This window comes from Oreochromis niloticus, linkage group LG18 (assembly GCF_001858045.2).
Source record: "Oreochromis niloticus isolate F11D_XX linkage group LG18, O_niloticus_UMD_NMBU, whole genome shotgun sequence".
Taxonomy (NCBI): domain Eukaryota; kingdom Metazoa; phylum Chordata; class Actinopteri; order Cichliformes; family Cichlidae; genus Oreochromis; species Oreochromis niloticus.
This window is the reverse complement of record NC_031982.2, coordinates 9,993,567-10,016,477: the sequence shown is the minus strand read 5'-3', so window position 1 is coordinate 10,016,477 and position 22,911 is coordinate 9,993,567. Positions and strand designations below refer to the sequence as shown.

At 41.2% G+C, this 22,911-nt stretch overlaps 1 protein-coding gene and 1 long non-coding RNA gene across 4 annotated transcripts; one reads left to right on the top strand and one right to left on the bottom strand.

Annotated features, from left to right (window-relative positions):
• Nucleotides 1-1,888: 1,888 nt before the first annotated feature.
• Nucleotides 1,889-12,311, bottom strand: LOC102081335 (uncharacterized). The gene is made up of 4 exons (XR_270007.3): nt 12,203-12,311; nt 8,325-11,908; nt 4,570-4,737; nt 1,889-4,099 (listed from the first exon to the last, which is right to left on the bottom strand). It is a non-coding gene; the product is annotated as an uncharacterized LOC102081335 (long non-coding RNA).
• Nucleotides 8,846-21,041, top strand: LOC102081250 (neuromedin-U receptor 1). 3 transcript variants are annotated; one of them, XM_025900016.1, is made up of 6 exons: nt 8,846-8,982; nt 12,866-12,947; nt 13,651-14,278; nt 15,762-16,497; nt 18,542-18,775; nt 19,005-20,421. In XM_025900016.1, exons 4-6 carry the CDS (start codon nt 15,801-15,803, stop codon nt 19,328-19,330), a joined length of 1,257 nt encoding a protein of 418 aa, XP_025755801.1. In that variant the 5' UTR covers nt 8,846-8,982; nt 12,866-12,947; nt 13,651-14,278; nt 15,762-15,800; the 3' UTR covers nt 19,331-20,421. The 3 variants fall into 3 exon arrangements, 2 of the variants coding, with proteins under 2 accessions (XP_025755801.1, XP_019203549.1); XR_003214735.1 differs by lacking the exon at nt 8,846-8,982 and having other exon boundaries at nt 12,834-12,947; nt 19,005-19,889; nt 20,391-21,041; XM_019348004.2 differs by lacking the exon at nt 12,866-12,947 and having other exon boundaries at nt 8,868-8,946.
• Nucleotides 21,042-22,911: the final 1,870 nt, after the last annotated feature.

Here is a 22,911-nt window from a genome sequence, read left to right as displayed (position 1 = left end):
TGACTAACAGCATTTTTTCTAAACATCTCCACAAAATTATTTATACAATGCAATAATGGAATTGGAGGCCACCTGTGCAGATGCTTCGATTTTGCATTTGTTCCACATTTACTGCAAAATCTTTTAATTGCAAAGGACGAGTTTCAGAGAAATGTTGGCGATAGATCAACATGCAGAAAAAGAGGCGACACTTGTATTTGTTTAATGAGGAAGAAAGCATCCTTTGTTTCAAGATCCTTCACAATAATAGCGTGTCAGTTCTGGAAAATACTTCATGAAGATATACAGATTCAGTGACTCTCAGTATTCCTTTGCATGTAATCACAAAACTTTGATATCCAGTGGCTATACGCTTGCCTTTCCCCTGCTTTTTCTTTCTTTCTGATGTTGTAAGATCTAATTAAACACCAGACCAGGTGACACCAGTTGAAAATGATCCATTTGGCTAAATCTGGCACATTTAGACTAATGTAATTATCCCTAAAAATGACACAAATCAAACACTAAATATCAGCTTAATTTGAGTGTCTGGAAAATGTGCATGAATTTATGGAGATATTAGTATTTGTTTGCCTCCTTATTTGCTTTAATGACAGCTCCACTCGAGCTGCAGGGACTCTGCAAGTTTATTCAACCCTCATTACCCACATTATCTCATTGGACAATGTTTCAAAGAGTCTGCTCGTCTCCCTCTTCCTTAAAGTGCCCCCAGAAATGTTCAGTCAGGCTGAGGTCGCGTGACTCTGGAGGAAAATCTCAGGCAGTCTCCACTCCTGGGTCCTCTTTGGTCCTCGAGTAGTTCTTGCAAATATTTACTTTACTCATTATCCTGCTCCAGTATTAATCTCTCTATAAAGACTCAAACCAGAGGGTGGAGGCTGTCTCTGAAAGATGGAGTAGCCAACCCCACCCCAGGAAACACATTTCACTGTGGTTCTGATACATACTCAAAAAGCTCCAGCGTTAAATGAAGCTTTAGAAACCTTCACTCTCGCCATGATTTGACTATGTGAAAGCCCCTCACCCCAATCCCACATATTTGAATTAGTTTGACTGTTTTTCATTGCTGTTTGTTTCTCTCTGTCTGGAAGCGCAGCCATATTTATAAGAAGTCCTAAATGGAATCTGCATGTTCTCCTCCTGCTTGCAAGGATCTTCTCCCACCTGTGGTGACACTCTTGCAAACATATTTCTCAAGAGTTTCACTTTACTTTAATAAATAAAGCTTCAAAAACAAGCCGTAAAGTTATATGATGGCTGGATTTGAAGACTGCTGAACCCTGATCTGAGAAGTTTGCGGAAGAATGACGAGCTTATTCTAAAAACAGGATTTTGACAATATGATGAAGCAAAGTGTAGATTAACCCTGTAGTTACCCGAGCTGTAGCATTTTACCATATTAGCCAGAGTTCTGTCTTATCCAATTTTCTCCTGTTGGCAACGGGAAATGCGTTTGGCCGTTCCCCACACTGTGATTATTTGTAATGATGTCAGCACGTAGTTTATCATGCTGGTGTTTATCCCGAGCTTTTATGATGCTGCTCTAGCACAGATGGGAGCGGGCAGGCCCACACCAGCAAGATAAACGGCCCGGTCGTCTCTCTCTCTCATAAGTGATCCTGGACAGACCTTTGAAGAATTCCTTTACAGTCCTTAGAGTGTTTGACAATGCTGCCAGTGATATCGCTGGCACCATTGCTATGTACTATAAACTGTATATAAACTGCAGTTGAGCCTAAAAAAAGCCTACACCCAAGTTTGGGGAGGCAATAGTGCTGCAGCTGTCCTTCCCATTAAGTCAGCAGCAATGACAGAAAGTCTAACAACCTCTGCAGAAGAGGGGATAAACATAATTATGGATTACACCGTTCTGAGCTGTTGACGCAGACAGATATCTGAACCGCACCACCAGTCTTGCCCCACCGAGTCATTTATCTCCAGCATTTATCCTGAGCGATGCCGGGGTTACGTGAGGTCAGCCTGGAATCGGCCTGTTCACTGTCACGCTGTGTTTTCTTCCTCCGACGCGTTCTTCGCTGGTTTCTCTCAGCTTAATGAGCCAGCAGCGAATTTATTTAACTGTCAGACGAGCAGCCCCATCAGCTTGAAAGCGGACGCATTATTTATAATATGCCTGTTATTGTTGTTGTTGGGCTGACGTGCAGCATTCGCGTTGTTGCTGTTTTTCAGAGCGCCGGACAACACTGTTGTTTTCTGCCTCACGATTGGCGGGCGGCCTTATTTATGAAACACTTACACAACTACAAAGTGCTTCTCGTCATGTAAGCAGATGTGAGCTGTTCTTCGAGAGAAGTGAAAAAGAAAACCAGTAAAACCAGTACCCAGAGATTCTCATGAAGAGGAAAGCTTTCCTTCCTTCCCTGGAACTTCCTTCCTAGTCTTATGTACCAGTCTATAAATAATGCTTTTGGGTCAACCGGGTAATGTTTGCTATGAAACATGTAGCGTTGAGTGATTGTGCAGAATTCCCAATCTGAGTTCATGCAAGATGTTCACTTTACCCCCTCGCAGGGAGTGTTGGCCTGTTAAAAACAGCCGAGCGATATCGTCTGTAGCTCTGGAGAAGCTTTCCAAAGTTTGAAAAAATAGAGCCATAATAATGCGCTCGTGGTGCCGTTTCACTCGAGCGTTTGACATTTTAATAGAAAGCCTGCATTTAATACTGGATGCGTTTGAAACAAGTTCAGGAGGCAAGGGACTCTAATTAAAGATGCTATCAACGTGCATTAGGGGGAAATGTATGATGTTACACCACACTAATTCTGACTAATTCTCTCTCCCGTGAATCCTCCAGCTTTATTGAATCAGCTGTAATAACTCACTGTAGGTGAGGCGCAATGAATTGTGGTTGTTGCTTATGACTCGCTGTTGCACGTTGTTGTTATTGGTTAGAAAAATCCTCTACCGCTGCCCTGAGCCCCCCACGCACTGTACGTCCAACCTCTGACTAACAGGGACTTTAGTGATCTCTGAAATCATAAACTGCTGCACATCATAATTACTCAAACCAATAAACCATTTTTCAGCTTCTTCTGATGATGCATTTACAAACCTTTATGCATCCCTCAGCTCTCAGATATTAACTTGCTTTTAATGGGCTTTTTTTTTAGCTTAACACAACAACACAGATGAGAACACAATTGTTCGGCCTCCTGATGCTTATATTCAGGCTCCAGTACTTTATCACAGTTTTCAACAAGTTTTCACACACGTCTCCTGACTTCATTCTTCTTGGAATATCTCTTCTTTGAGTCTTCTCCAAATATGTTGGACTTTAGCTTGAGCTTTGTGCAAGCCTGTCAGTATTGCTCACTTTGGTCTTGTGGAGGTGGTTCTTCACCAGGAGGGACGTATGTTTCGTGTCATTGTCGTTTTGGAAGACAAAGCAAAGACCCAGACCAAGTTTATCATTTAGTATGGCTTGAGGTTTTCTTTCACACATCTTCCCTTCTTCTTTATTCCCTCCACCTTGACGAAAATCCCACATCCAGACACACTGAAGAATCCCCACGGCATAAAACTCCCACCTCCGTGTTTCACTGTGGGTTGTACGCCTCTCCGTTCTTTACTCAAACGTAAGCAGCATCTCTGTAGCCAAAAAGCTCCGGTCTTATCTCATCTGTTCAAAGCACATGAGTATGCATACTCATTCTCCAGGTTGTGCAACTTTGAGCCAGACTGAAGCATACTTCAATCTGGCTTGAAGGTGCCTCTTCTCCAGAAGTGGGTCCTAGTAATTGTCTTTTCTTGGTTCGTCTTGGCTAAGTCATGCACTTGTGTCTTGGCAGTTGTTCTGGGGTCTTCAGACACATCTCTCACCAGTTTTCTTTACAGAGGCGTTTCAATCTTTCACTTCCTACCTCTGCCAGGCTCGTTCTGTACTGTTTGGCTCTCTGAATTTCTTGATGGTACTTCTCACTCCAGTTCTTGACACTTGGAAACGCAGTGATAACTTTGAATATCCATTTCCTGCTTTATGAACATTGACAATTCTTTTTCTCAACTTTAAACTGATTTCTTTTGCATTTGTCGTGATGTTTTCTCAACTGAAGCTCAAATCCTCACCAAAGGTTTTATCCTGTGTGTAAATTAGAAGATAAACCGCAGTTTTAAATTGACTTTGCAAGCATTACAAAGCAAAAGCACAGCACTGGTTTGTGCTATGGCTCAATAAAAAGGATGGTTTTTCAGGGGGCTAATAATACTGACCCTGGTCATTTTGAAAGTTTAAAAATCTCTTCTTCTGTTAAAAAACTCTTTTTCAAAAATGTAGACAAAAACTCTGAATTTCCTTCTCATCTTTACCTTCAACGTGTAAATGAATTGTTTAATGGTGATCGTGAATTCACATAGCAACAAAGAAAAGCATAAAATCCTAAAACTAAAAAGTAGGAACCAGACCCCTGTGCGTCTTATCGGGTCTTACAAGAAAAAAAAGACATGATTAAGCCCTTTGCTATCAGTACACTGGCATTCACAATCAGTTGTGTATGAACAACCATTTAAATCAGTGCAAAACAGCCCAAAGCCCTGAGAATAGTCACAAACCTGTTTTTTGTGTGCACACTATTCTCCGTGGTCTGCTCAGCAGCTGCGCCTCTGAGGAGCCACTTCTCTCTGTGTGAAACAGGGCACGCTCCAGCCGCCTCTCCAACCGTGTCTCCATCAGTGGACGCTGCGATGAAGGTGTGCTGCTGGGACTGTGCAAACTCACAGCTGGGATTTAAGAGACAGAGAGCATTGCCGCTGTTTTCTTTAATGCATCGGCTCATTGAACAGTCCACACACACGTACTTAAACACGCACACAGTTGCAGATGCACGGCAAAGATGCAATTAGAGAACACCCAGAGTGCTCTTAACTGTCGAATTTGTTTAAAAGGAGCTGCATTTACTGTGCTATATAGCTAAATATGGAAAAGGACATTTTTTAACAAGAAAATGAACCCTTTGACTTGATGTGCGTTTCCAAGGTAGCAATTTCAGTGCAACTGCAGCTCTGTCATAACTGCATTAAAATGAACGTGCACAAGAAGAGCTCACTTAGTTTATTTTTTTGTACAGAGTTCACAGTTGTTATGACTCCAATTCAGGTTAAACCACCATGTCAGTTGCGAGGCTCTACACTGTTTCGCTTTGTTTCTCTTTCCTCTCTCCACTGGCACAGCCTTGGAAAAGCTGCATAAGGTTGAAATAAATGCTCTTGACAAAAATCCTCTTGATATCCATTTAAATTCGGTGCTGCGAACAAAACTGCGGTGACACGGAGGAAATGTCACACTGCGCGCTGCCATCAGCCACCGTGGGCTCCTCCACGACCCTGTCACCTCACATACGAGGGTTTGCCTTGACGTTCCTCGCAGTAGCAACTGCACCGTGTACACCGTTATGTACGACACTTCACGCTGCTGTTGTACAGCAGAGGTACGCAAACGGCGGCAGAATCACAAATCGGGTTTGTTCCAGCACGTTTGCTGTTCTTCAGGTACACGGTGCAGGTTCCTGTCAGCGTGACAGCTGGGGAAACTACATGGCAGAATGTAATGAGAGCAGGAAAACCTACTACAGGCTGTGAGGGTTTTCTGTTGTTCTTGTTTTTTTGAAGCAACACTGCCTGTGATGTCGATTAGAACTTAAGGCTGGACCTGAGATGCAGAAGGTAGAGAGAGAAAATGAGAAAAGTGTCATATATCCAGTTCTCTGCCTCTCCTGAATAAACCCCCACGAGGTAATCCCTTCTGCTCAGCTTTACCAAATATAAGAAGGGTGCAGTGAGACTGAAGATACAGCCTTCTGTGAGTTCAGCTAAGGTATAAACATTGATTTATTTTACATGGCTGCTTCATTAAAATGAATACGTGGCATACACGTACTGCACAAAGGTTCAGTGAGCAGTGGGGACTGATACAAGGACACGATACAATATTATTTCATACAATGATGATGTGATACAATGCAATGGGATCTGATGGTGCTGTGGCAATGCCTCGTGATACAATATTACATTTTACAATGAGTGCGTACTCAGCTACATCATATCAATAAAAAATTGAGTTGAAGATTGCAACTTAACATTGGGCAGCATGATCCAGTATAATCCATGCATTCAGAAGCCTTCAGCTTGGCTGTATTTTTGGTTTGGATGTTTCTCATTTTGCTCTTGCTCCATAGATTCTCTGTGGAGTTCACATCAGGTGAGTTGGCTGACCAATTAAGCACAGTAATAACATGGGTCAGTAAACCATATGGTTGCCATCTTGGCACTGTGGGACCTCTAAAGTCCTGCTGGAAAAGGAAATCTGCATCTCCATGAAGCCTGTGAGCAGATGGAAGTATCAAGTGCTCTAAAATCTGGTCTGTTGCTGTGTCGACTGGACTTTTTTGCCACCAGCCTCAGTCCACTCTTTGTGAAGCTCTCCCGAGTTCTTGTTTCAACTTTTGTTGACAGTCTTCTCAAAACTGCAGTCGTCCCTGTTGCTTGTGCACCTTTCCTACACCGTTTTTCGCTTACAGTCAAATTTCCATTAATGTGCTTCGACACTTCCCATCCTTGTCAAGAGTTTTGATGATCATCATCTGGACAAACTGTCAAGTCATCAGTCTTATGATTGTGATTGCAGGTACTGAACTAGATGAAGAGATAGATTTGTATCGCTTGAAGTGTAATTTACTTAAACTCAAAATTAAATCTCCTAATGATGCATTGTAATGCATTCCTGATTTTAATGAGCTATAATCATCCAAATTAAAACAAAAAAGACTTTTAGCTGCACTAATACACGATCCATACAACAGGGTTATAATGTTTAACAAGTTGATATAAGAAGGTACAAATACATTTTTAAAAACCCTGAAGCATGATTTTAGTTTAGTCTACATTTTCTTGCAGAGGGTAAAAGTTCACACTCATAATAGGGAATATGGGATGGATCAGCCAGGATGTTCTCTGCTCCCCTGAGCCCAGACTGCTGGTATATAATGTAGATCTAAAGGATTGGTATTCCGGCTTCTCTATGACCTTGACGGTGGTCTGGACGTGATGGGCAAGACTAGATTTTAACTGCGCTGAGAGGTTATGATACCAGGCATGTTTCACATACCTGATTAGGCTCTCCCACTCTGACACATGCAAGCATTTCTGTTCAATCACATACACTGTGAGGATCCTCAAGAAAAGTTAGACCTCTACTTTAGCCCGAGGCACATACTGCCAGCATGGGCTTCCAAGGCAAACATGGCATCACTATGGGCACTAACACACTTGCTGCTCTTTTTTTCACATTCACAATGAGGTGGTTATCGTTACAACAGTTTATAATAGAAGGGGGATGTAGAACTGGCCGTGCTATCACATGAGGGATAGTAGTGTCATCAGAGAATTTAAAAATATTTATTCAGGTATCTTCACATGCTAATTTCTATAAACCACTAGAGCTGAAACTGTGATGCGCTAGGACAGTGTATATAAGATCTGCTATCAGAAGAGGTAGAGTTTAAAAATAAAAAAGACTGAAAATGATTGTGTTTAATCAAAAGCAGCAGGTAAGGCTGAACCAAAATCAACAGAAAGCAGGCCCATATAGAGTTTGTGTCTTCCACCAGCTTAAGACTCAGATGGCTAATGTTGTTAACAGCCTCATCAGTGCCTTCCTGTGTCTGCAAGCACATTGGAAATCCTCTAACAATAGAATTATAACAGCTTTAAATACAAAAAACATGTATTTTTCCAAGCATTTTCCTACAACCGTCACTTTCTGGGAACTTGTGTAATTAAATATTATTTATTTATTCGTTTACTTTTCAGAGGCCCCTGCCTGTTGGAAAATATTGTAGCACTGGAGTCAACTCATTAGCAAAGCTGAGTTGATTTGAACTTAGCCAATCTGATCTTAGCTGATGTACCAAAGATTATTCCTTAAATATACTGCTGAGCATTTAACATTGACAATGATAAGATGCACCCATAACACAGCTAGCACATTCACTTTACCCGCAAAAGGTCCAAAAGGGGACAAAAACCCAGCCTGACAGGGTCACAAGCTAACGTACTTCCATGCTAGTCCCAAGACTGGATAAATGGAAGAGTTGTGTTAGGAAAGGCATGTGGTGTAAAAACATGTGACAAAACAAATATGCAGGTCCCTCTGCTGTGGCCACCTCTTGGGAAATAAGGCAGCAGTCAAAAGTAGCTCAGCATTAACACTAAAGAGCACACAGCTAACGCCTGAAGCCTCTTAGCGATGTTAGCGAGACGGTCAATTTGTTTCATCGTCTTGTTTTTTTAACCATCTTCCCACTTCTCACCTTTGGCAGTGTAAACGATGACGTAGCCACCATGATGGCACCCATTGGCTTGTAAGGTTCCTCTGGGTATTTTTACCGTCAGCACCTTGGCAACATAAGAGGTCCACTCTCAGCAGACGGCGTTGGGCTGTTTAGCTACGCTACATTAGCACTCTGCTTCAGGCCGATAGTAAACATAAAGTGAGAGTAGTTAGACAGCTGGTGAATTTATGTGAGAGATGTAAGGGAGTTTATCTCATTTTATTCTACTCTTCCCTGCCTGTCTTTTTAAACTTTGAATCTCCATAATATAATAATAATGATTTTAAAAAACCCAGAAAGCTATAAATGTTTTTAATTTTGTGTTTACCGCAGCTGCGTCTGTCACTGCCTACACTCTGCTTAAATAGTCCTTATAATGCTTTACTTCTGTGTCTCTTCTATGCTTGTGTTTTTCTCTTGTAAGAAAGACAACAATTCACCTTTTGCACCTTTTTGCAGCTGTCTGTGGGCGGTGGTGCCGCAACACGAGCTAATTGAGCGCCGCACGCTTTTCTCAGTGCTGAAACATTTGAACTCGACCTGCTCCCTGTCTAATTTTGAGTTCTTCTTAACATTCATACCTGACAAAATGCTTGGATAAGTAAGTTTCTGTTTATGCATATACGGGATATGAAAGGTAAGCAAACTGTTTCACTTCTGCACCCTAGCAAAAGATTGGAGTGTTTACAGTTTTGTGTTTACACCTCTACTCCACTTAATTTCAAAGGCAAGTCTTGTTGGCAACTTTTTAATCCTTTATTTATATGACTGTACTAGTTTGTTCACAAGATGTATTCAGAGTTTATAGAGCTTAAGATTGCAGGTCATAGAGAATTAAAGCTGAGGTGCTTCATTGATTGATTACACATCATTTCAAAATTCTCTCTCTCTTTTTTTGTATTTATGACTTTTATCCTTAATTCCAGTTTTTGGATGTGCAATTTGGGGATTTGGGTTGCTTGTTAGACAAAGTATCACTGCAATGGTTTCACTTTGTTATCTAAGACCATTTTCTGAATTTTTACAATCCAAGCAATCAGTTAATTGAGAATAGATTAGTCTGTAATGAAAATTATCATTAGCTGCAGCGTGATCTGCAACAGATGGGCTCTATTATCATCAGTAACAAAAACAAAATGCTGGTTTTATTTTAAAGTGTGAGTTAAAAAAATGATATGAGTACTTTTAATTTTTATATTTAGACTTTTAATGTATTTTTAATGTTTTTTCAGTGCATCTTTTGTACTTTTGCCCATGTAAATATCTGAAAACGTTACCTTACAGTTATACATTTTCAAATGGCTTCAAAAAACAGCACTTCAACGTATAGAGGTGCAGTAAAGATCATTTCAGAAGTGTATCCATGCAAACCAATCTGATTATCGATCGATATAACCAACCTGTCCCTATCAGAAGGAACTTTTGATCCAAAGGAGCGTGATCGGGTCCGAATGTCCTGTTTGGCATGTTTACATGAAGCATTTTCAGTCCTGTCTGACTTTTAATCTGGTTACTTGCTCTAAAATGACACTTAGACTGATCAACATTTTCAAAATGGACAAAGTGGAGTCATATAGAATAAATGATGTCTGAGGCAGTAAACTCATTAGAAAGGGGTTGGCTGAAGGCCATTGTCCCATAAGTAATTCCTATTGGAATGAAAGTGTTTGCATCCCTGGGCCTTTAAAAAAAAATGTAAATTTAAGGCACTTCTTAGCTTTACTTTTCAGACCCAAAAGTTACATCTGCCTTTTAAACTGTCTATAGTCCTCATGAGGAACTACCCACATGTAGTCTTGAGATCAAAATAAAAGCACTATTTAGGTATTCACAGAGCAACGGAGGCTAGTAATACTGATCTCTGAATATCAAAAACAAAGAAAAATCACTCCTCCTTGGACTGTCCAGAAAAACAGGGACAAGCTGAAAGACCAAATCTGTATGCACCGACAGGGACTATATAACAGAAAAATAGGATTTTCAGTTTCGGTGGAACCATCCTTTACCACATCAGCTTTCATTATGACTTTCACTCTTGTGGTCACAGTTTAGTCCACTCTCATTTAAAACATTTTGTTGCCGGCCCCCTGTCACAGGATCCAAATTAACACTTTGCTAAAAGGAGGCACCAACAGGGACATATCAGTTCCCTGCTGTGAAAGTGTTGGACTCCAGTATCAGGATTAAAAGCAATGATTGAATTAGTCACCATCGCAGAGGGAGGCAGGGTTACAAGGAGGAGTGGAGGGGGGGGCAAGCCACAGTCATAGGATCGTGTGCAACTGGCAAAATTTTCTGCTCTCTGACAGAAGCGTCGCTGATGATTTATCACTCAGAAATCTCTGTCTCCGTCCTCGCTAGTCTGTAAATGTATTGTGTAGGATGTTTCTCAGTGAGCTGCTGCATTAGCTAGACAATCCTCACGTACGGAATAGTTTCTCTTCTCTGCACAAATGCAAAAATAGTCTTAAATCCTGGATTTCTGGCTAATGAGGCTTTTGGTTTGCAGTAATAAAAGCACTCATCTCAGCCTTTAGAACTGGAGCACTTCACTTCCCGATACACTTGATGACTCACATATCCTCAGCCTAATGCAGGAAGACAAAACACTAAAAAAAACACAAGCCACTTAAAATCAAGGACCCACGTTAAAATACATCTACCCTGTTTTTCATACTAGACTAGCAACGAGTGATGAAATAAGGTGTAACGAGACTGTGCTGATTAAGCAGTGCTCGGACTAAGCTCGAGGTCTGATGTTAAAAACGTGCCGTACTTCATGTTAATAGTACATTACAGACCACTGTACTTATCACTGGTCTAGCAGAAAGAGATGCGGGGTTGGTGATTTTATCCCTCGTTACGACTTGCTAATTGCTTAGTTCAGAGAGGACACGTTCACGCTGAAAGCAGCACGGCAAGAAAAAATTCACAGCTCTCATTTCCTGGAACAGAGCCAGTGAGAGGGGGGTACCACAAAAGTGGGTGGTTGAGGCTGCTGCAATACAATGCAATATCATCCAACAAGTTCTTTGTACTACTACTGTTTATCTTGCGATTAACTGTACATGACGAAAGAAGCGGAGTGGTTCGCCTTTAAAGGTTTTTCTTCTGTAATTGATTATGTAACTGGTTGCTTACAAGACCGCTGTGTTGCTATATAACAACAGTGTTTTTCGTCTGAATCTCTAAGGAGAAAACGTCTCACTGGCAATTTGCTTAGGGTTCCTCATTGTCGTTTCATTCCTGTCTTAATTAGGAGGTCATATATATCAGAGCTTTGTTTTTGTGTATACATTTTAAGGCAAAGCTAACAGCAGAGATAATAGAAGAAACTTCAAGGAAAAATCTCATAACAGTAAAACCTCACTTGTCATCCACGATTTTCTTACCTGCTGACAATCAAGCTTTTACTTCTTGGTTAAGATCATCGTGCACTCAGCGTGTGCATCACTCTTGGTTGGGCTGTTGTGTTGCCTTAGAAACATTCAAAGCTGCATTGGTGCAAATGGTGATAGTGGAGTCGAGCAGTGTTTGCACTTTACCATTGCATTCTTGCCTTTCTGTACAACAATCCAGGAGAAAGTAAGGTGTTATACTACTCGTTACATTACTTTTGCATTTCTCTGTAAACTGACGTGAAACACACGGTCTCATAATTACCATTCACCCTATCCTAATGAGGACACGTATGATCTTTGTCTTAGTATTTAGGTATGAACACAAAGCCGACAACACAAAGCAAAGATGAAAACCAGCACAAAGAGACTATAACGTTGCTGTCACAGTGATTCTACTTTAGAAATATGAACAGGTAGAAACAGAGGATGCAGTCTGACTGCTCATCCATTTGTTACCTGTTGAAATTCAGGTTCTGGCTGTTTGGCTGGGGTCTGCATTCAATCAGCTTTATCATCACTCTGGGCTCTTCGCCTGCTTAGCATTAGCATGCTGTCTGTGCAGATGCTTGCAAAGAGCAAGACGTTGTTGTAGTTGTAGGCGTTTCTGTCATTTCTTTCCTATCTCCTGCTTACTTGGCTGATTGTTATGCAAGCATGAAAAGATTGGATTAATTTCTTCAGTCAGCTGTTGACATTTTTTTTATTAGTAGCTTTGATTTGAAAGCAGTAATGTTTCTCAGGACTGGACAGGAGACTGATTAGAGGGTAGCAAGTTTTAATCTGGTCCTGTGTGTCTTGCTTCTTCACTTTCTATAAAAATCATTGTGTGTCACTGCATGATAAATAGTTACACCCAATATTGCTATTGACACTAGTAGGCCTATTTCAAGCTAAATGCTAACAGCTGCATAGCACTAAAGTGCTAATATTAACCAGATATGTCTTTGATTCACCCTGGCATGTGGTTAATATGTTGGATCGACACCACCACAAACAAGAGTAACCCACAGATGGGTTGTTTGTGACACTGACCCCTGGTGACAGCAAACAGTTGCAACATGTCTGTTTTAGAAGCACAAGAGAAGCATTTCGGAGTCCTAATGGGCTGAACATTGGCAGTGTGTTGGTAGACCGTGGGGTGCTGCAGACTGCTCATCTTCCTGCAGAGAGCGCCTGTTGCCAGATGGAGGCAGTGCCAAAGGTATGTGGTACAACTGGAAGGTGGGCCATTCTTGCTTGTGTTTTAGGTGGTCCACCACCCAGAGTGAAATGATAAATTACAAAAAGCTGAGACAATAAAATGTGTCCAGTGCAGCGCCTGTCTGTGATTTTCTCCTGTTTCTCATGTTCCTGGTGAACTCCACTGTTGATCCATTCCTTGTTCCAGTCCACTCATCAACCAATCATCATTTGACCAATGCACAGTCAAGCTATGTGGGTTTTTGGACGACTGCATGGGAACACATTTGCATAGACAAATACCTATGCAAATGGACACAACTGTGGGAACATGAAACAAGTGTAAGGGAACAGCTAAAAGGAGCATCTTATAGCAAAAACTAACATTCTGGACCAGTTTTAAATCTTAATACACTGATGGGAAAAAAGATTAGAGATTAGCAAAGTAGTTATGATTCATCCTGTGAGGGACATGAACATCAACAGCAAAGCGGTCATGCCAACACGCACGTCACAATTATCGATCACAGAGGTACATCCAAGACATTCACATTTGCCTTCTGCAGACTGTAGGTTCTTTAACATTTGTTTTGGGGTTTTTTTTTCAAATTGCAAAAAGTATTTGAGAAAAATCTGTTGCACAAATCAAAACAAAAGCTTTTTTGTCTTTTCTGATGGAAAAACTCTTATTTCACATTTTTACAGCCTTTTTTTCTTGTTTCCAGATGTGCACCTCGCCAGTTGCTGCCGATTCTACTAATGAAAAAGAGTGTTTGTTTTATCTTTGATTTGAAATGAGTGGAAATGGGAGCACATCCACACACACACATAAATACCACACATACCTGTACTCAGCTCGCAGGCTTTAGGGTCAAAGCAATCTCACCTTTAATTTTCTCACCGGTGCAATATCTGTGAAAGCAATATAATGCAGGATCACAAGGCAGGTAGTGTCTGTGCAGGCTAGGTTCATGAAAGTGTGTATCACGGTGTCGAGAGTAAGATGAGAAGAAAAGATGAAAACAAGTTGAATTGGAGGAGAAAGATAAAGCATGTAGTGATGGAGGACGCGAGAAGATACTCCAGGGATAAAGAGAGATGGAGAGAGAGCGAGCGAGCGAGAAGGAGACAGAGAGAGAGAGAGAGAGAGAGAGCAAGAGGTGGGCTGAACACCAGCCATCAAATACGGGAAGCCGAGCCAGTTGTGACGCACTAAGGCACCAAGGCGGTCAAGATAAAGTGTCAGAAAAAAGTCCAGGATGCAGAGAAACATGACAATCACCCATCTTCCCTCATTTCTTCAGCTCTTGCGAATCCCGTAGATAAGAAGAGTATAAAGACCACAAACTGCAGGTGAGTGTTTGTCCTTTTTGTTTGTACCTCATTTGAAGTTATCTTAACAACTCCGCTGCCTGTTACAATGATATACAAATCCCCCTGGGGGAATCCAAACACAGCCTAAACACATCTAAACAGCCTCCCTGGCGTCTGTATTCTGCTGAACATAAATTTCTAACAGGGCAATATTGTGACAGCGCTGTTAATCGTAAAATCAATTTTTGTCGAGAGGACCAGAGAGGATATTAAACATATTAAAGACAATTAGAAAGCATGTGCTGAACATTCTTATCAGGGATTCAGTGAACTGATTGGGCTGTTGCTAGTTGCTATAGATGAAAGTCAACAACAGTCTTTTCTTTATGTAGAGATACAAAACACATAGGATGCAAACATCCAATCAAAGTTATATTAATATTAAAAAGTCACTGAGCTTACTTCTTTCTTTTGTACTTGAACCTAAGCTTCTTTCTTCTTTTTAAAATCAGAGGCTTAAAATTTTATCATGTCAAGGTTGGACATTGCAGTAGCAAAGGGCAAGAATAAACGTAGGCATACGTTTATTCTCCAGCAACAGCTGCCTGGGCTGAAGCCAACCTGTAATGCCATGAGACTACTTTGGGGGGATTGTTTTTAAATTAGATGTCTTAATAATACTGAGGTCTAAAATTACATGTGATTATGCGTGCGTGAGCGACAGGCAGCTATCATCTAGCTGTCTGCTTGGTGTCACCTCAGTTAATTGAAGTCACTGACAGATAATAGTGTTCACAGTGCAGTTAAGTCTACTGTCGAAGAGATAGTCAAAGAAAGTCTGCACTCCAACTTCAGCGAGGGAATTTCTGCTATTATTCTATTTACATTTGTTACTAATGTGCCACACTACGAATGCAGCTAATATTAGCTGATGACATGTAGTTCTTGGCCAAAACTGCAGCGCACTGACTGATGCATGGTATCATGGGGGCTACGTCTTATATATAAAGCGAATTGCCAAGCTTCAAACAGCAGGATCTTATAGTTCTCAAGATACAAAAGGAGTAGCATCTTCAGTATCATCATCCCTGCCTCATAGATGAATGTATTATTTAACTTCAGCAACCGTTAATTATGAACTGTTTACATTTTTTAATTCAGATTTTTTAAAAATCACAACACTAGTTGATCCCATCAGATGTTAAATATCAAACTTCCTACTTTCTACTTTTACAGATTCCTGACTGGCTCCATAGTGTAGCGGATAATGCACTCACCTAACATATAAAAGATCCTTGGAGAACAGAAGGAGTTACAAATCTCTAGGAGGGTTGTGTCAGGAAGGGCATCTGGTGTAACAATATGTCAAATCAAATATGCAGATCCATCTGCTGTGTCGAACCACGTTGTGAATAAGGGTGCAGCTTAAAGAGCCTTCACCCTTTTCTGACGCATGAGTTGTTCTTTAGTGTTTAAGGAGTCCTTTAAAATTCACACTGTCTCCTTTTTCCTTTTCCATCAGGTTTATATTAGTTGAGGAACCTGCTGTCCAGTCACCACGATGCCGTTACCTAACTGCACCTTCAACTCACTTGCAGCCATTTTAACTGGTGACAGAGAACTTGGTGACTTAGGATGCCCCGATTCTGCTGTGGTGTGTGGAATGAATATCTCCTGGGTGTTGGCGAATGCCACTCAAGAAGATCTGGAAGAAATGCTTTGCTTGACTGAGGACAAGTACCTGTCCAAAATTCTGGGGGAATCAAAATCCCCCATGTTTCTCCCTGTCTGTGTCACTTACCTCACCATCTTCATCGTGGGTGTCCTGGGCAATTCCCTGACCTGTGCGGTCATTTTACGCTACAGAGTGATGCAAACGCCAACCAATTACTACTTGCTGAGCCTGGCTGCGTCCGACCTGCTGGTGCTGCTTCTGGGGATGCCGTTAGAGATCTACGAGATGTGGCAGAACTACCCCTTCCTGCTCGGAGAAGGGGGATGCTATTTCAAAACCTTCCTATTTGAAACTGTCTGCTTTGCTTCCATCCTCAATGTCACTGCGCTCAGCGTGGAGCGCTACGTGGCGGTGGTGCACCCCCTCAAAGTCAAGCATTTGACCACACGTGCTCACGTTAAGAGGGTCATCCTCATGTTGTGGGGGCTGTCGATGCTGTGCGCTCTGCCAAACACCAGTCTGCATGGGATCGAAGTGCTGCCGCCACACTTTGGTCGACAGTTTCCCCGATCTGCTATCTGCCGTACGTACAGAATTTATATTTTAGTTTTACTTAATACAGTCTGCAGATATGCTAGAAGCTCTCTGCGGATAAACAGATGGTAATGTAAGCGTGTTCACCTGCTGATGTAAAGCAGGTATAAGGGTTACTCTTTACCACTCAGTACAGTAAGATGTCAAAAACCAATGGTTTTCATTCATAAACCAAAGTGTTGGGCTTGGTAATGGTGCTAGATAAAAAGCTAACCTTCCTGAGCTGCACATAGATAACTACATGTCATCTGTAACAGTAATTATTTCATTTAATCACTGTTGAAACACTTTACTCAAGTCCTGAACAATATCAGTAAATCTTGTCTGGGATCACTACTGTCTAAAGTTCGTCCCAATACACTGAATACAGTACATGATACTACACTTTGGTAGCAGCAGTATTAACCTGGCTTGCCAGATTATGAGACCACAAATCCCTAGGGGGTTGCGTCAGGAAGGGTATCTGGCATATAACTGCTAAATCAAATATTGAGAGCAACCTGCTGTTATGACCCTTTATGACTAAGAGAGAAGCTGAAAGTAGCTTTAATATTGCAAGAGGAAAAATCATTGGCAATCCACGTTATAGCTCTTGTAATATTTCAGGCTGGAACAAAGTAGTGGTTTTTCTAACAGACCATTACCGGACATTTTCATGGTTATAGTTTGGGTAAAAAGCAACAACAACAAAAAAACAAAACAAAACCCAGAAACCTGACTGCATACTGGAAATAATTTATCTGAATTTAAGGAGCAGGACCACACCTCCATACATCTGACCTCCTGAGCACTACAAGCTGTTCATTCTTGTTTTCATGTCCCATCCTTCCTCCCTTTTTCAATTAATTCACTTCTCATTAAAACATGGGGATCTGCCTGACCCAGGAGCCGCCGTCAGTCCCCTCTAAGGCCCTTCCCAAAACACACCTTCAATTAATGCTTAAGCCATCTGCTATTATCTTCTAGAAACACTGTCAAACCTAAATGAGGATGTGGTCCCAGGTAGTGAATTAACAGTTAAAAGTAATGGTATACCTGGAAATGTGATCTATAAACATTTTCAATAATGAGCTCTAGATAATATTCTGGGAATCAAGCTGAAGCATTGTATGAAGTTGCCGTTTTGAATATACAACAGACAAATAAGAGAGAGTTTGCTTTAAACGTCTTCTTTCTACTTGAAATACTCGGTTTGGCCTAGAGCAAAAAGAAGGAAGGACACCCTATTCAGACATGTCCACAAGCAGACATTACGTTATGCTAATAGAGTTTTACAGACTGCTAATCATATGACATTAACTTGTTGGGCATTTTGGATGTGATAGCCATAGTGACAATTGAGTACTCCCCCCATTAGTTGCTGGAGGTTGCTGGGAAAATGACTGCTAAAACCCATCACTAGGGGAAAATACATCTTCTTCGAACAGTTGACAAAACCCTCCTTACGATTGTTTCAGTCGCTTTCATATTGCTGTGATCACCCATAGTTTCCATGGAAGTGATGCACTGGTCAGCTACTCTCTGAGGTGTAGTTAATCTGCAAAAAAGATGGCACAAACTGAAAATGAAGACCATTTGCCTTCAAAGAAAAATTATGCTTTTCAAAGCACATTGACTGCAGTGCTGAGGCACAACCTTTAATCTAAAGGTGAACCTACTCCATTTCTGGTTTGCGTCTCACTTTTTCAGGTTTTGCTACAGCTTGAGTAGCAGTTAGCAAGCATTTGCAAAGAAACATGGAAAAACTACAGGCAACAGTTACAATCTGCTAAAAATCGAAGCAATCTCTCTGAGGTTTTTGATGCAGCACCGTCTTTGTCTGGATTTCACCCAGCCAGAGCAAGCAACCTCCAGGAAACACTTCCAACTAGTCGGGAAACAAATATTTTTCCCTAGCAACCAGTACTGTGTGCATGATGTCACATGAGAAACCTCAAAGAAAGCTGGCAGGTTAAAGTCTGTGTTAGACATTTTCATTTGCACTGCTCAGATTTATTCTGTTTCTCTTGCTATCCTATCTTATACATCCTCAGATCTGGTCAAACCCATCTGGATGTACAACTTAATCATCCTGATCTCCACGCTGGTCTTCTTCCTGCTCCCCATGCTGATCATTAGCGTTCTCTACCTGCTCATTGGCTTGAGGCTGCGCAGGGAGAGGGTGATGACCACGGTGGATACTAACTGTGGCTTCGGTTCTGAAAGTATCTCCAGCTCCCACAAGCAGAGGCTGAGCAAACGAAATGTGCAAGTAACCAAAATGCTATGTAGGTCTTATTTTACTATATTTTTAATCTACATTAAATTGGCAACAACCCTAACCCTACAAAAATCAAGACCCCATAGTCAAAGTTTCTGAAATGTTTCTGTTTGACTATTTTAAGATTATTTACAATATTTTGTTTAACTAGTCATCTGCCATTAGAGACTTTACTGGTGTCCCAAAACAAAATTTATGCGCCCAATGAATCATATTCATTGTTTCATCTGCTCTAGGTGTGCTGGTGGTTGTCTTTGGCCTGTGTTGGGCTCCCTTTCACATCGATCGCTTGATGTGGAGCTACATCAACATATCATACGAGCAGCACCGCAGGATCTTCGAGCATGTCCACGTCATCTCTGGAGTCCTCTTCTACCTGAGCTCCGCCGTCAACCCCATCCTCTACAACCTCATGTCCACCAGGTTCAGAGAAATGTTTAGCCACATTACCTGCCACTCTAACAGCTGGCGAGGACACTCAAGGAGCTTCCAGATGACCCAACGCAGCACTCTACGTGAAAAAACACCCCAAAGTAGCAAAACGACTTCTGGAGCCTTTTGAGCCTTTAGGAGACAAAGGAAGTAAAGGAAAAACTGAATAAACAAATGGGAAAAAAGAGAGTTCTGCACCAAGCACCTCTAACATTATGGAAAACGATGTTCCTGCATTCATATAGATCTCGAACACAACCAGAATCTGTGTCTTAGCAGCTGATCTGACTCACAATAAACACAATTCACAGGTTATTGCCCACAAAACTACAAATATTACACTAAAATCTGACAAATACTGTAGGGGGAGCAGCAGGTCTTGTGAACTGTGGATGGACAGAAACAGACGGTCCTTCAGCCGAATGAGCTAAAAAATGGTTCCTGAGGCTCCTCACCTTAAGAGAAAACAAGCGTATTTCCATCCTGCATGCATTTACTGTGTAATCATTTTTATCAAGTCCCAGAGTGTAAAAACAACAATAACTCAAATTACATTCAGAGTGAAGACCAACAAGGCCACACACTGAGGTTACTGCACTGCCACATAGATGATGCAGCAGCATTTTTACGCACGGGCAACGCATCACATCAACTGCATCAAAAGTAAACGTTTTCTATTGGAAATGGAGGTGAATGTATTTATTACATACATACTGTGTAATGCAATGAATAATATTTCCAGGCTTGCCTATTTGCTGCTCTACAGCCTATTAACACATTCCTAGCAGCAGTAACACTGAATACATTTGTCTGTGAATGAAAGCCAACGAAGTGTACATGAAACGGTTTGATATTTATAATCATGACACACATGCCTCACAAGTCTTTAAATTACATTCTGAAAATACTAAAGAATCATTGATATTATATAGCAGTTGCCACAGAGGTTCCACACATATTGATACGTATATTATGGACTTGTATACAATGTACATTACTAGTAACTCTACATATTGCTTAAGTCTCCACTGCAGCATTTGACGTATGGTTATTGCTCAGTTTAAAATATCCCATTCATTTTCTGCTTTGCTGGTATAAGCGGTGCTATTGTTTATGTATTGCTTTAATTACTTTTTGATGCACAATGTGTACATATGACATGTTTATAATATCTTTTTATTTTTTCTTAGTGTGCACCATTAAAACAGACCTGATTTTGAATATCAGTGCTGCTTGTAAGATGTGTCAGCGGGCCCACTCAGAAAGAAAAGATCACACCGAGTCTTGTCTTCTTTGGATTCCTGCAGTGCAGCCAGCCCCGGAAGGCAAAGGTCTTCTGTGTATACATCGCAGTAAAAGTGTCGGGGCAAACAATTCAAGTAACAAGGCGTGTTGAGAGCCACGAGAACCTTCCGCCAGGATGTCTCATCTCAACTTTAGGTGACGCACAGCGCGGGGGAAAAAACTCATTTGTATACATGGAGAAGATGATTATGAGGGGTAGAAGCTAGGAGGAAAGATGATGTCACCGGGTCAATAATATGGAACAAAGAATTAATGAATGATTAGATGAAGCAGGATGTGAAAGCAGACAAAGATGAGCCATCTGTTCAATACTGACAAATCACTTTGGAATGAAACAGCGTTATCAGTGTGCCACACCAGCACAGATGAAGGGCCCTCTACCCACAGCTTCCATCAACATAACAAAATGCACTGTTTACGCACTGCCTATGCAAATTGGCCCATTAAAAAAAGGGTGCATCACAGCGTCGCCCGAATAATGACAGACACTCAAGACCGGGGTTATGATTGACTCCTGTGGGACTTTAATGTGACACTTCGAGGCAGGCAACATCATTTACCTTTGAAAGATTTTTTTAAATTAAGACATTAAAGGACAGATCAGAGAAATTAGAAATTTAATGTGTTTCATTTTCACTCACAGAAATATGGAATCGTCCTCATGATGAAAGTCACGAAGCCCAAGAATTGGAAACAATAGAAAGTTCATGCGATGCTCAGTGGGAGTTCTGGGAAGGAAGACTGGTGAGGGACACTAATCATCCGATCAAACTCAACAGACATGGAACTTTGAAAAGGTAATTTATATCCATCATCCTGACATGACAAGAGCTGACTCCCAAAATAACAAACGGTAGTGAGTTACGAGTTTGAGTTTAGAAATCTAATTGGCTCTGCAACAACAGTAAACTTAAAGGCCACTTCTATTAAAGTAGAAGATGAGGAGAGATGGAAACTTAAAAGCTACAGTGCTACTCGGTGCTCTTTTAATAGCAAAGTGATAATTGGAAATGTACTAGGACAGGAGATAATGTCAAGGCGCAGAGCAGTATCAGAGACAAGAAGGATATGGAAGTGGAGATATGATTTCCTGCCAAGAGGATGATGTGAAGTGCTTCATAATGAGATGAGGTTAAGTATATTGTGAGAATGGGGACTGACACAGATGGGCTGTCTCAAACTCAAAGGTCTCTCTTACATTAATAACAGTTGAGAAAAAGACGTTACTCCAAGTGTCATTGACCTGATGTGTTGAGGAGAGGCCAGAGCACAATGAAGCGACACCTTAGTACGCCAGCGCCTGGGTCAGCTCAAGGAGGATTTTGATTTACTAAGCAGTAGAATGAAGCAAGATAGCTGTCAGGTTTAAGGTACTTAATCCACTTGCAAAGACTTTCCAGCAGGCTTCTGTCAGTCGAACAACCGTGACTGACTGAGCCATTTGCAAACACTGCATCTGTCCAACTGACCAACAGTATTCACCCATCACTGTGTATTAATACTTGTAATCATGCTAGGATCTCTTGGGATAGCAGAATCCATGCTGAGGTGTCCATGTGGGCTGTCTGTTAATCTTGTTATCAGGCTAAAAGGGCTTTTCAGCATACCCGTTCGCCTTTTTTTGAGGCGATCATGTGAAAACGCTACTGAAGGACACTAGAGCAGCACTAGCACAAAAAATGTGTGTGGTTAAAATTTTTGATTTATGATTCTGTGATAGTCAGCAGCATATTTATATATCAAATATCAGCAGTGATAATCCTGCCAGAAGTTTAGACAAGGTCAGTCAGTCAGGAGATAATTAGATACCAATGAAATTGTTTAGATCAATCAAGCCATTTACTCTAGGAAAATAACTCCTGTCTCTACAGCTGTTAATGTGACTCACAGCCCTACTCGCTGTAATATAACCATCTTACCAAGAACTCATTTACTCTTAATAAGCACACTATCACCAGCCACTTCATTAGGTACACTTTGCTAGTATCTGATTGGACACCCTTTTACCTTCGGAACTTCCATAATTGTTTGCGCCATGGATTCAATAAGATACGGGAAACATTCCTCGAGATTTTGCTTCATGTCCACATGACAGCATCACACATTTGCTGCAGATTTGTCAGCTGTATATCCATGATGGAAACCTCCTGTTTCACCACATCCCCGGTTAAAACTGCTGACGCCAACAACTGTACCTCTTTTAAATCACCATTCTTTTCCAATCTGATGTTCAGCAGGTCATCTTAACCATGTCTACATACCTAAATGTGTTGAGTTACTGCCATGTGATTGGCTGATTAGATGTTTGCGCTACAAGCAAGCAGCAGAATAGGCATGCCTTATAAGGTTTAGCAGTGAGAGTATATCATTTATGACTTTAACTTCTAAGCGCTTAGAGAAAGAAAC

Bases quoted from the DNA above. Each gene is read 5' to 3' on its own strand.
- LOC102081250 (XM_025900016.1), top strand. From the start codon at position 15,801: ATGCCGTTACCTAACTGCACCTTCAACTCACTTGCAGCCATTTTAACT. The intron at 16,498-18,541 runs GTACGTACAGAA...ATACATCCTCAG, and splicing joins TCCCCGATCTGCTATCTGCC to ATCTGGTCAAACCCATCTGG. The intron at 18,776-19,004 runs GTAGGTCTTATT...CATCTGCTCTAG, and splicing joins GCAAGTAACCAAAATGCTAT to GTGTGCTGGTGGTTGTCTTT.